Source organism: Bicyclus anynana, chromosome 9 (genome assembly GCF_947172395.1).
Source record: "Bicyclus anynana chromosome 9, ilBicAnyn1.1, whole genome shotgun sequence".
Lineage (NCBI taxonomy): Eukaryota > Metazoa > Arthropoda > Insecta > Lepidoptera > Nymphalidae > Bicyclus > Bicyclus anynana.
Genome location: NC_069091.1, coordinates 10,351,998 through 10,364,286, shown reverse-complemented (window position 1 = coordinate 10,364,286; position 12,289 = coordinate 10,351,998). Strand labels below are relative to the sequence as shown.

The window sequence follows — 12,289 nt, the reverse complement described above, 5'->3', positions numbered from 1 at the left end:
AATACAATCAGTAAAATTTTTGTCTGTCTTTCTGTCCGTCTGTCTGTCTGTCTGTATGTTTGTTATAAAAACAAAAACTACTCGACTTGGTACAATTATTCTTCATACTCCTGGACAGGTTATAGTAAACTTATCATCAAGCTACGATGAATTGGAGCAGAGCAGTGAAGGGAAATGTTGGTAAAACGGGAGAAATTACTCCATATAGCATTACTGTAAGGGCTGAATTAAAGAGGTCTAAGGGCGGACAAGTCGCGGGAGACCGCTAGTTCGAAATAAGTTTCTAAGACTTAAGAAATTAAAGCTATATGTCAGTAGATACTAGATAGCATATTTAAGTACGATGTCTATATTTTGTTTAGGTAGGTACTTGGATGACATATTTAATTATTTAGTTTAGCTCGTATTCTTACTACTTTATATAGTTACTCTTAGTTTCGATTTAAAATCAAACTTGGTACTGAACTGTTTTTTGTGAATACTTAAAAGTCTGGATATAGGAGTTTAGTCCGCCGCAGATTACTGACCGTAGCTCAAAATGACTTTTATGTAGAGAATGCCTGAAAATGATTTTTTTCTATAGCTAAAAAAATTACGTAGGCCATGCCATCGTTATATTGGATTATATCTGTTTACATATATTTTATTCTCATAAAAATAAATGAAACGTTTGCTTTACTATGCTATAACGGGACCCTGAGTTATAAATCGTATGGCGTTGATCCATTGAAAAGTGGGGGGTTTTCTATGAGTAGGCGCGATGTCTGCAGGTTCCGGTGCTCTTCGACGGTTTTATGTGAAGGTTCTATATACATCTAAAAGTAAATAAGCTAAATCTTTATATTAGGTACCTACCTAAATATTTCAAAGAAAAGTAAGTGATTTGATATGATATTGTAAAGCCCAGTGATAGCCCAGTGGATATGACCTCTGTCTCCGATTCCGGTGAGTGTGGATTTGAATCCGGTCCGGGGCATGCACTTCCAACTTTTCAGTTGTGTGCATTTTGAGATATTAATTAAAACGTGTCTTAAACGGTGAAGGAAAAACATCGTGAGGAAACATGCATACCTAATAGAAAATTTTCTTAATTCTCTGCGTGTGTGAAATCTGTCAATCCGCAATGGGCCAGCGTGGTGGACTATTGGCCCAACTTTTTACTCTTTTGACTACAATATCACCTGATGGTAAGTGATGATATTTTCTAAGGTGGAAGCTCGCTGAATGGAGGAGGATGAAATCCACACCCCTTTTGGTTTCTTACACGAAATCATATTGGAACGCTAAATCACTTGTCGGTACGTCTTTGCCGGTAGGCAACTAGCAACGGCCGAAGCCTCCCACCAGCCAGGCCCAATTAAGGAAACCTCAATCGGCTTAGAACCAGAACCCAGGACCTCCGTCTTGTAAATCCATCGCGCTTACCACTGCGCCACGGCGGGCACCAAATGTATTATAGCTTACATACCTACCTATGGTAGTGCTCCTACCATGGTTATGTAAGCCATTATAGTTTTGTTATTATGTACTGACAAACTTTTCGTCTGGCTATTGCTAATACCATAAACTATACTTACCTACCTGCCTTGCATTTTTCGGGCAAAACCACGGCCTTACAAAAATTGTACTTAATTTTTCTTTTTTCAATTTGGTTCTGCAAAAACTTATTAATTCTCAGTCTACGGTAGGAATACCTATTATCTACTCTATGATTTTGCAAGAATACAGTGTCACAGTGATGTTTCGTTGAATTATCCTTGGTAATGACAAGTTATACCTATAAAAGCATACAAATAAAAAAGGTGTCTCATGTAAAAAATTACAGTGAACACTGTCAATATTTATTTATATTAATTTCCACATTAAGCCATGCGTAGTAATGTAATTTATGTGGTATGGCTATCGACGCCATTGGTTATGTTTTGTGTGTACAAATCATCCGCGTTGCTTTGTTACAATTGTTCCTCCACTCACCGCACCGGGGACCAGTGTGGTGGAGAGTTTGCGAAGTCTGCGCCTCAGTTCAACAATAGTCACCAACTATTAGTCAATTGTGCTGGAGGTGGCAAGTTTTATTCCATCATCATTATCATTATTACCAGCCCATTTTATCGACAAACTACGATATGGACATATGGAGCTTAGTTTTACTAACACTGCTCTATTGCAAGGACTTTTTTATTCAAGTTAGCCTTTGACTACAATCTCACCTGATGGTAAGTGATGATGCAATCTAAGATGGAAGCGGGCTAATTTGTTAGGAGGAGGATGAAAATCCACACCCTTTCGGTTTTTACGCGACATCGTACCGGAAATCGCTTGGCGGTACGTCTTTGTCGGTAAGGTGGTAGCTAGCCACGGCCGAAGCCTACTACCAGCCAGACCAGGACCAATTAAGAAAACCTCAATCAGCCCAGCTGGGGAACGAACCCAGGACCTCCGTCTTGTAAATCTAAAGCGTATAGCACTGCGCCACAAAGGTCGTTAGACCTACAACTTAAGATGCTCTCCGAGACACGGCACACTGACTTCCCAATTCCAGGCAGAGATATTTTACTAAAAAATTCTTAAAGAAAAGCTCAGCATTTCATAGCTTGCTAGCTCGAACCCCGGACCTCGTGATCGGCAACTATATACGCTAACCACTGAACCGACGTGGCACTTAGTACCTTCTTTATTATTATCAACCCACGTCCGGCTCACTGCTGAGCTCGAGTCTCCTCTCAGAATGAGGGGGGTTAGGCCAATAGTCCAATAGTCCACCACTCTGATACGCACGATAAAGCGATTTCAATTTAGTTTTTTTGTATCAAAGGTGACTCACGGGCGGGTACGTATTCTTAGACATGTTTCCCTTGAAAATCGGTTGGGCCGTTTAAAAGTTGTGAAGGGTGAAAGTGCGGAAAAACAACCGAATGTCTGCAAATAAATAAATATACTCGAGTGGAGTCTCAAATGAAAGCGCACTGAAAAAGAATATTGGTGACTTGATCGAGAGTGTAATTAATACCCTCTATAATCCAGCCCTTACAGTAGTATCGCTGTTAAAATGGGGCAACTTCACCCGTTTTTCCAACATTTCCCTTCACTGCTCTACTTGTTCGTAGCGTGATGAAAAGTATACGATAACCTGCCCAGGAGTAGTAATTACAGCGAAGAAGAATAGTTGTACCAAGTTTCGTTAAAATCCATTGAGTAGTTTGTTTCTATAACGAACATACAGACAGACGGACAAAAATTTTACTGATTGCATTTCTGGCATTAGTATCTTGGCAATATATTTCATGTATAGAATTGACCTCTCTACAGATTTATTAGTAAGATGAATGAAATTGTTTTAGAAATATGCTTTTTGCGCAGAAAACGAAATGTGTTTCGTCCGCTCCTGGAGTGCTCGAGCGAAGCACGCGTGGATTGTCCAACGTGGCTGCTATCAAATCCGCACTGCAGACCCACTCCTGAGCTCCCTGGACACAGCCACTAGAGCTATGACTTGTAAATTAGAGAGGTAAAGTACCTGAATAATAATCTAAACAGATTCCTTCGAAAAGGTAAACTTTGAACGGGAATTTGCCTACTATACAATTTTTCCTTTATCATTATCATCATCATTATAGACAACCGATGGACGTCCCCTGCTGAACATTTGCCTCTTGCATGGACTTCCGACCAAACTGGTCTCGAGCCGCCATCATCCAATGGATCCCTGCTACCTATTTGATGTCCTCGGTCTACCTAGTTGGTCGACCAACACTGCGTTTTCTAGTGCGTGGTCGCCATTCAAGCACCTTAGGACCTCAACGTCTATTGACTGTTCGAACTATGTGCCCTGACCATGGCAGCCAAATGGGCAGTGCAATTTTCTTATCTACATGCCCTTGGCAACGTGCTGCTCGTGTAAATTAACTCTTAAGTAAAATACCTACTAATTAACTCATATAAAATAAGCTTTTCACTGTGAATAGCGATTTATGGCATTCTTGCGCGAACGGACAATGGAACTGGGGACAGTGGACCTTTCGATTAAAAGAAACCTAGCTAGCAGGTTTCAAGCGTCCAGGGTCTGAACTCTGTAGCCATGTGGCATGACAATTCTCTTTCACAAACGTATACACTAAAAAACTGTATGGGAATGACAGATCCGATCGACAACTTGATCACGTGACATGTTGATAGCAAATATCATTCCCAAACATTTTTTAATTTTTGAAGCGTTTGCGATTGTAGAAAGAGAGTCGACGTGTCACATGGCTACAGGCCTTGATCCTCAATTGGCCAAGTATAAAACGTATTTTTCTATCATGAGAAATCATGAGGAATCATTCCCCCAGTCGCCAGATAAACATAACTTCGCGGCAACCCTTCGCTAGAGACCCTAAAAGTTCTCTTTAAGAATAACTTTAAATGTGTTTTTGGAAGGCTTGTAAAGCTTACTAACTGGTGCTTGGGGACCTGATTTCTCACATTATGCTCGGGAAAATAAAAAAAAAAACATGTGCGTCTCGGGACGCTCGACAGAAGTGATAATTTAAACTAATTGCTTCATTCAATCTAATTAATTAAGATTCCTCTATTGCCGGAGAACTATGAAGAACATTTTGACAGCAACAACATGGAAATTTTTAGTATAAGGTCGTAATATCAGCCCGAAGTTCGCTCTTATAGTACGTACGTATAGTAGGACCATAAAAACTTTAAGCCTTCTTAAAATGAAGTCTGGTTAACGCAAGCTCTCTATATATTCAGATACTTAATTTAATTATTTATAAGACGTGTCTATTTTAGGCTTGCTGATGCTGAATACAGAGTTTGCTTATGTAAAGCTGATTGGTGTAACAAAGGTGTGACATCCTTGTCTAAGGAACTTTTCCTGTACCTTCAAATAGTGAAAAGCATTCTATACATGTTCAGCACATCTCTGCTTTCGTAGCTGTATTGGACAATGGATGGATTGCTGTTTTGAAACAAGTAAATACTAAAGTGTACGTCATTCATGATTTCCTATGAATTGTGTGGATTGCAATAAACGATGGCTTTATAGGTTTATAAACGGCTTTCACTTTAACTTAGTTGCTAGTGTATTTCTACGAAAAGGACGGTAAGAAACCGCGTGTCAGTGGGCCGCGTCCGCTGCGCGCTCGTGCCGCATACATATTTTTTTGCAGCAAAGTGTCAATCTAAACCTAGGTACCTACCATAATCTATACTTGTAGTAAAACTGTAACAGGTTACAGGTCAAATTCTGTACATTGAGGATATTTTGGAAATATTTGTTGGAGGACAAGTCGATACTGAAGCCAATTTATTTGTTTATTTTATTTATTGCTAGAATTCTCAAGATGTTCGTAGCAATATTTGGCTCACTGTTCAGTTTGACAAATATAAAAACGGCGAATGCTCAATGTTCTGTTACAAGTGCGTCTGCCAGTTAGAAAAATAATTTAAGAGATGAAAGTTAAATGTCCGCTTTGCTTATAAGGTACCTATAAGGTACTTACATTTAGTGCGACTCTGTTTCTTGTGGTTGTGATTCATAACGTAATTAAATATTGACTCGTAGGTTCCAAGTAGGTATTACTCGTATCTATTCCTAATGAAACCGAATATGTATACCTACTTGCTTTGCATAAAATCACCAAGAGTTGAATAGGGACGATACAGAAGGAATAGTAGGAACCTAATATGACAGAAAAAAATAGAATAAAAAACGGAAAAACTCAAAAAAAAAACGGAGCCGTTATAAATTATGTAGGATTCCTTGCGTTCCTACTCGTATCTAGGTCCAGTCAATTAGATCCGAAACTAATAACCGATTCAGTTAAAATTTGTTACGTATTATATTAATTTGGTGAGCCATAGTTAAATGTGTAAAATAAATAAGTGATATCAAACATGGGGACCACTTTTGGGCGTCATTTAAGAAATTTAAAAAGCATTAATATTTTTAAAATTTCGATTGGGTAAAAATAATACTAAAGTTTGTGATTTCTGTAACAGTCTATATTTTCTATAAATAATACCTAAGTTATTGCTTATCTGTTTTTAGGAAATATTAAATGAATTTTGGCCTGAAAATCTTTATTGAGTAACCGTTGTTTTCAGACAATTATTATTCATCAAAGTTAAGAGAAAGTTTATAAGAAATAATCTTTATATTCTAAACATAGTTTAATATAATAAATGATAGGTTTATCTATAAAGTTCTTAATATGCTTGTACCTACTTATACAATATTAGCTATGAATTATTTCCACGTAAATATTTTATTGTACATTAGTAACGGTGGGAATGCCTATTTAATAAGCATTGAAGCTCATATGAAAATATCTATATAAATCTAACTAAGTTAGTAAACCGACTTCCAAAAAGGAGGAGGTTCTACGTTCGGCTGTATGTGAACCTATTTTGAAAATACTTTTTTGTGGTACATAGAGACATTCAACGAGTTTTTGACGTCAGATTAGTGACCGATAAAGTTAAAATCCGTGTCTATTATATTAAAAAATTATAGACCTATTCGAGAATGTCTCGAGACCCATTTAAAGACGAGGTTTTCAATTTAGATACAGTATTTGTGTTATTTAGAAAATCGATTTTAAATACGAGTATAAATTTATTCTTAGAAACTATAATAAATAAAGTCTTAGAATACAAAAACAAGTGAATAAGTTGAACTACATGGGATTTTTCTAAAACTGTTGGAAATTGATGCTACTGCTCGTAAGAGATATGGAGAATTTATCTAATTATATCATCTTCTTCATCATCGTCATCATCATTACTATCTTCAATGGATTCCGAGTTGTCGGATATAGCCTGCGCTATTAGGCTAGTTACTCCTGTTTCATTTCTGTTATTACTGAAAAGGTTAGACATAATATCTTCTAAGGAATCTTCGTCTATAGGTAATAGGCTTTCGAGGTTTATTTGTCTCTTATTACGATCTCCTATCGTAAATCTTTTAGAGTAATCATTTTCATCGTTGTCAACAATACCTTTTCTGTATATTTCTACCGGCACTTCACTTCCATCACTTACGTCGTATTTAATACCTACATCAGTCTCTTGAATTTCTATCGAACCTAAACCGTTATCTATTAAAGCTTTTAAATTTTGTGTTCGGGCTTCTCTACGTTTATCGGGTTTATCAGATACTTTTGCATATTTATCCTTAATTGGATGTAAGTGCTTAACTTCAGTGGTTTCATTCGGATTAGGAATTTGATTAGTTGTTGCACTATTTAATTTTGGTTTAGATCCATAGGTTTTAACTTTTGAATGTCCTTGTATAATTAAGTAGGTAGGCAAAGATTGCCCTTCGGTTGTAGAGCGGATGTCTTGAGAGGGAGCAACAGTAACAGACATAGGGGTAGTAAAACGCATGTGAAGATAGGGATCATGCGTATGTATAATAGGTTTATCGTGCGGTCTGTTATTTAAAATATGTGGGTTTTCATTAAATTGTGGCGTTGTATTTTCTGGGAATTTAATTGGTGGTGGAGGTTGCATTGTTTGCATGATTTCTAAATTCATTTTCTCTGCATCTTCCGTTAAAGGGTCCTTGAATATCTGGATAGTGTCGGATGCATGAGCATACAAATTATCTTCAGGCCTATTCGGGTCTGTTACCATTGGCATAGATATCATTGAACCTAACATATCAAAAATATTAGCTTTTGGTTTTACCAAAGGTTTTGCAGTGGAATGTATAGGTTTTGTAAACATTTTTTCAGTTGTTGTTTCTGTAAAGTAGTTTGTAGTTTCTGTTGTCGTTTCTAGGGTCGTTTCTCTGGTTGGCCATGTCTCCTCTATATCACTTATAGTTGGTGGTAAAACAGTTGGGATAAATGTTGACTGAATTACAGGGCTTATAGAAGTGCGAGGCGGTGGAGGAGCTTCAGACAATACAGGTTTGTAGTAAAAAAGAGGTTCTTTGGAAAATTCGACATTATGGTGATCTTTATAAGATATTAGATTGTGTACATCATTGTCCTCAAATGGTGTCGTTGGACCCCAACCAGCGTAATCGCTACTTACCGTATTATTTGGGAAACTTGTTGTTTTATTGTAGTCGTTGTACCAATTCTGCTTCGTTGTTGAAGCTTGGTATACAAGATTAGCTTCTTGCAGTGCATATGAAGTAATTAGTTCCGGCATTATTGTAGTATCTCTTGTGATTGTTGTTACATCAACATTCGTTAGCTTTGGAGGTGGCGTTGGCAACACTTTTTCTTGGGAAAGAATAAATAAAGACGGATTATGTCCAGGAGGTGGTAGCGGGGGTGGAACCAGAATTGTCATTGGAAAATTATCTCCAAACTTATACGAAAAGTCTTCATATTTTGATGGAAACATAGGTGGTCTAGTGTGCCTTCTTGGTGGCATCGGAGGTCTGGAGGCAACACTTGGTTTCCGAGAAGATATTCCTAGAACTAAAACCTCCGACTTGCGTTCTGGATTTTTTTCTCTTTCAATGCGGCTATCGTCGGCCCAGTAATGAACCTTTTCTAAAACGGGTGGCTCATAGTCATAAGTAGGATCATTACGTAAAGGATCTCCTCGTCCGGTCAACGGTTTCCATTGATCAAAGTCCATCCGCGGTGAAAATATAGTACCGAAACTGCTTGGGTTTGAGTTCACTTCATCTGAAAACCATAAAATAATTTTGATGAGTATCTTGTTTTTATTTTTTAGGGTGAATAAACTAGAACGGTTATAGGATTGTTAGGAAAAACATCGTGAGGAAACCTGAATAACAGAGAATTTTCTTAGTTCTCTTCGTATGTGAAGTCTGCCAATTCGCATTGGGCGGCGTAGTGGACTATTAGACTAACCACTCTCAGATGAAACTCGAGCTCAACAGTGAGCCAAATATTTGGGTTGTTAATGATAAATGAGAATAGGATTGTTTGTGTGCGTGGTGGTATCAAGTTGAAAATTATACTAAGATCCTTTGCGAGTTATAAAAAAAACCAACTTTTACGTTAACGCAGTCCGATTAAAAATCAATAAATATTCGTTTAAATCGTAAATTTTAAACTGATTGTAATTGCGATTGATCTCTCAATAAATTCATATTATTATGAACTTATTGTTCATATTATTGTGTGGCCTCACCCACACCTAAAATTTAAACTAAATTGAAACTTACGAGATATTGAATTTGTGGTGAGTTTGAATCTTCCTCCATCAGAGGTCGGGCTTGCTGGATTTACCAACCAAATCAGAAGCCCCAAAAGCTTGGTGTTCTTTCTCTGTAAATAAACGTGCCAACGTTATTAAATAATCATGATTTCTAAACATACCTGGGCCTGTAGCCATAGGACACGTCGATTCTCTTTCTACAAACTCAGCTTTCAGCTTTAAAAATTTTACAAATGTATGGGGGCAGGTCACGTGATCAAGTTGTCGATCGGATCATTCCCATACAGTTTGTATCTGATATCAGAAAGAAAATCGACATGCCAAGGGCCCAACTCTAAATAAGGGTTCAGATGACGAAAATTTTTGACGGCCTCCGTGGCGCAGTGGTATGCGCGGTGGATTTACAAGACGGAGGTCCTGGGTTCGATCCCCGGCTGGGCAGATTGAGATTTTCTTAATTTGTCCAGGTCTGGCTGGTGGGAGGCTTCGGCCGTGGCTAGTTACTACCCTACCGGCAAGACGTACCGCCATGCGATTTAGCGTTCCGGTACGATGCCGTGTAGAAACCGAAAGGGGTGTGGATTTTCATCCTCCTCCTAACAAGTTAGCCCGCTTCCATCTTAGACTGCATCATCACTTACCATCAGGTGAGATTGTAGTCAAGGGCTAACTTGTAAAGAATAAAAAAAAAAGCGTCGTCTAGATAACGTTTAGATAACTATTATACTCCTAGGTACCTACCTACATTTTCCTGCACTTTGTTGCGCATTGCGTTTGAGCGAACGATAGTAGATATGTTTGCGAGTTATAGCCCAATTCAATCTTTATGACTCCTCGGAAATACTTAAACACTAAAATCAAGATGCGTGAGGCGACTGATAGCTAAAATTAAAAATTTAATCACCTTTTTGATGTTATTACATCACTTTTGTTTTTGTAGTAGATACAGCAGATTCTTTCTCAGCTTTAGTACGTACTACGTAGAGATTAAAGTCTGATTCAAAATCCTGAATTGACTCATGAATGAAGTTAAGAATCGAATCCATTAGGTACCTCTCTGTTAAATATATCAATGCATTTTCAATTGCATTAGTGAGAGAGACGTCGTCAGTTAGGAGTTACGACAAAATAATGAAAAGTTTAAGCAGAAGTAAGTACACGCTACATAATTAAGTAGGTAAGCGTATTGTTTTCGTCCTTTAGAATATGTTTTAATTATTATAAATATGGCCGGTTACATAATCGCAGCAGTTTCGTGCAATTAGAGCGCTGGTGGATTGGCAACCACTTTTTTGGGCACGCAAGTCGCTCGTTAAAATACCGGGCGGCTTGGCAGGAAGAAAGACGAGCTAATTTTATATTATAACCATCCTCCCTGTTCATGTGTGCGAAATGCGTGACCTCGATCTCCTATATGGAATGATGTTGATATTGGTTCGTGTGTAATGGTTGAAAATGTGTGTTAACGAGTGCCGGCGTATGGTACAAAGGATAATTACCTACTTTTATTCATTGTTCCTTCAATCTCGTTTTTAAATAATTGCTTCGTTGGGCGTAACATGTTAAAATAAATGATATTTAATAAGGGCATGTAGGTCCATAATATATTGTAGCAGAAAGTTAATAATTAATTACATTCGCTTTAGGCAATAGGCTTTTTAAATTTATTTTACACGTGAAAAATAAATAAGACATTAACCACAAGTAACACTTGTTTACTCATTTGACTCTATACCTACATTATAGGATTAAGCTAGAGCAGAGGTTTCCAAACCTTTTATTCTCTTATACCACTTAAAATTTTGAAGATTTTAAGCTTTATAGGCATAGTAAGACCATACGGATACTTTTTATTGCGAAAATGAAATAAGAAGGGGGTGAAATAGGGGTTGAAAGTTTACATTGATTTCCACGCGGACAAAGACGCGTTCGTCTGCTAGTATGAATTTAAACAAAGTTTGAAGTTTTGCACTGGTACAAGTAGGTAAGTACGAGTACATGCCTACGAATGCGGATGAAGTCGCGTCTGGCAGTACCTATATGAATATATAAAGAAGAAAACGAAGAAAATTTCTTTAAAAAATACACACAAGACACGATTTTTTTTGATTTCGTAAATGTACCTTAAACACAATTTACGAAAGACCAGTAAAACAGCGGAAACGGCCCAGAAGAAAGAAGAAGAAGAACACCGGTATAACGATATCAGCGAAGTCAATTGAACTGTTCAGAGGAAGTAATTTTAATTAGTAAATAGAATTGTAGAGTGGCATCCACAAGAAATGCGAATGCGACGTAGATTACCAGGATACATTTGCGACTGTAGTGAAAGCTGTGCGTGATTCGCATCGCTAACAGGGACGTTACATGATGGGAATAGTTGTATGGTGTTTTGCATGCCATTTGCCCCTGTGATATCCTTTCACTCTTATGTCATTGTCAATTTTATAGTTCAAAATATTTGGTACTATAGTCTGGCAAGTTCGTTGATGACACTAACATGTTTTTTTTTTACAAGTTAAGCCTTGACTACAATCTCACATGATGGTAAGTTATGATGCAATCGAAGATGGAAGCTTGTTAGGAGGATGAAAATCCACACTCCTTTCGGTTTCTCCACGGAACGCTAAATCGCTTGGCGGTACTTTTTTGCCGGTAGGGTGGTAACTAGCCACGGCCGAAGCCTCCCACCAGCCAGATCTGGACCAATTAAGAAAACCTCAATCGGGGTTTGAACCCAGGACTTCCGTCTAGTAATTCCACCGCGCATACCATTGCGCCAAGGAGGCCGTCAGCCGCCGTGATGCGGGTGATGGGGGGGGGGAGACCGCGCGGGTGTGAAGGGGTCGAAAACTTAAAATTAAAGTTACGAGGGTTCCAACCGCGCCTACATAGGTATTATAGGTTTTATATATTACATAGGATAAAGAAACTTCAAGGAAGAACTCCACAAAGTATCCCGGACGAAGCTGCGGTGGGTTATTAGTTACTCATCTAGTGTAATTTAACAAAATCAATCACTTACCACTTAGTTCTCGAAGCTCGCATTCCTATACCAATGAGTATTATATTAATTCACTGACTTCGTTCGTGTGAATTTTTACTATGCTACGAAACCCTTTAGGAGAAAAAGTAGGCTATTTAG

The 12,289-nt window shown here is 38.0% G+C and overlaps 1 protein-coding gene across 2 annotated transcripts in view; it reads right to left on the bottom strand.

The window, feature by feature from the left end:
* Nucleotides 1-12,289, bottom strand: part of LOC112055090 (uncharacterized) — a 55,001-nt gene that overhangs the window by 36,071 nt on the left and 6,641 nt on the right. Inside the window, exons 2-3 of one of the 2 annotated variants that reach the window (XM_024095099.2) lie at nt 9,152-9,254; nt 5,979-8,645 (exon numbers count right to left, since the gene is read on the bottom strand). The exons of the other annotated variant lie outside the window; for it this stretch is intronic. Of the exons in view, the coding sequence (XP_023950867.1) occupies nt 6,739-8,645; nt 9,152-9,254 (2,010 nt within the window). The 3' untranslated portion in view covers nt 5,979-6,738. Of the gene's footprint in view, nt 1-5,978; nt 8,646-9,151; nt 9,255-12,289 lie in introns of those variants that run through there. 2 annotated transcript variants of the gene reach the window in all.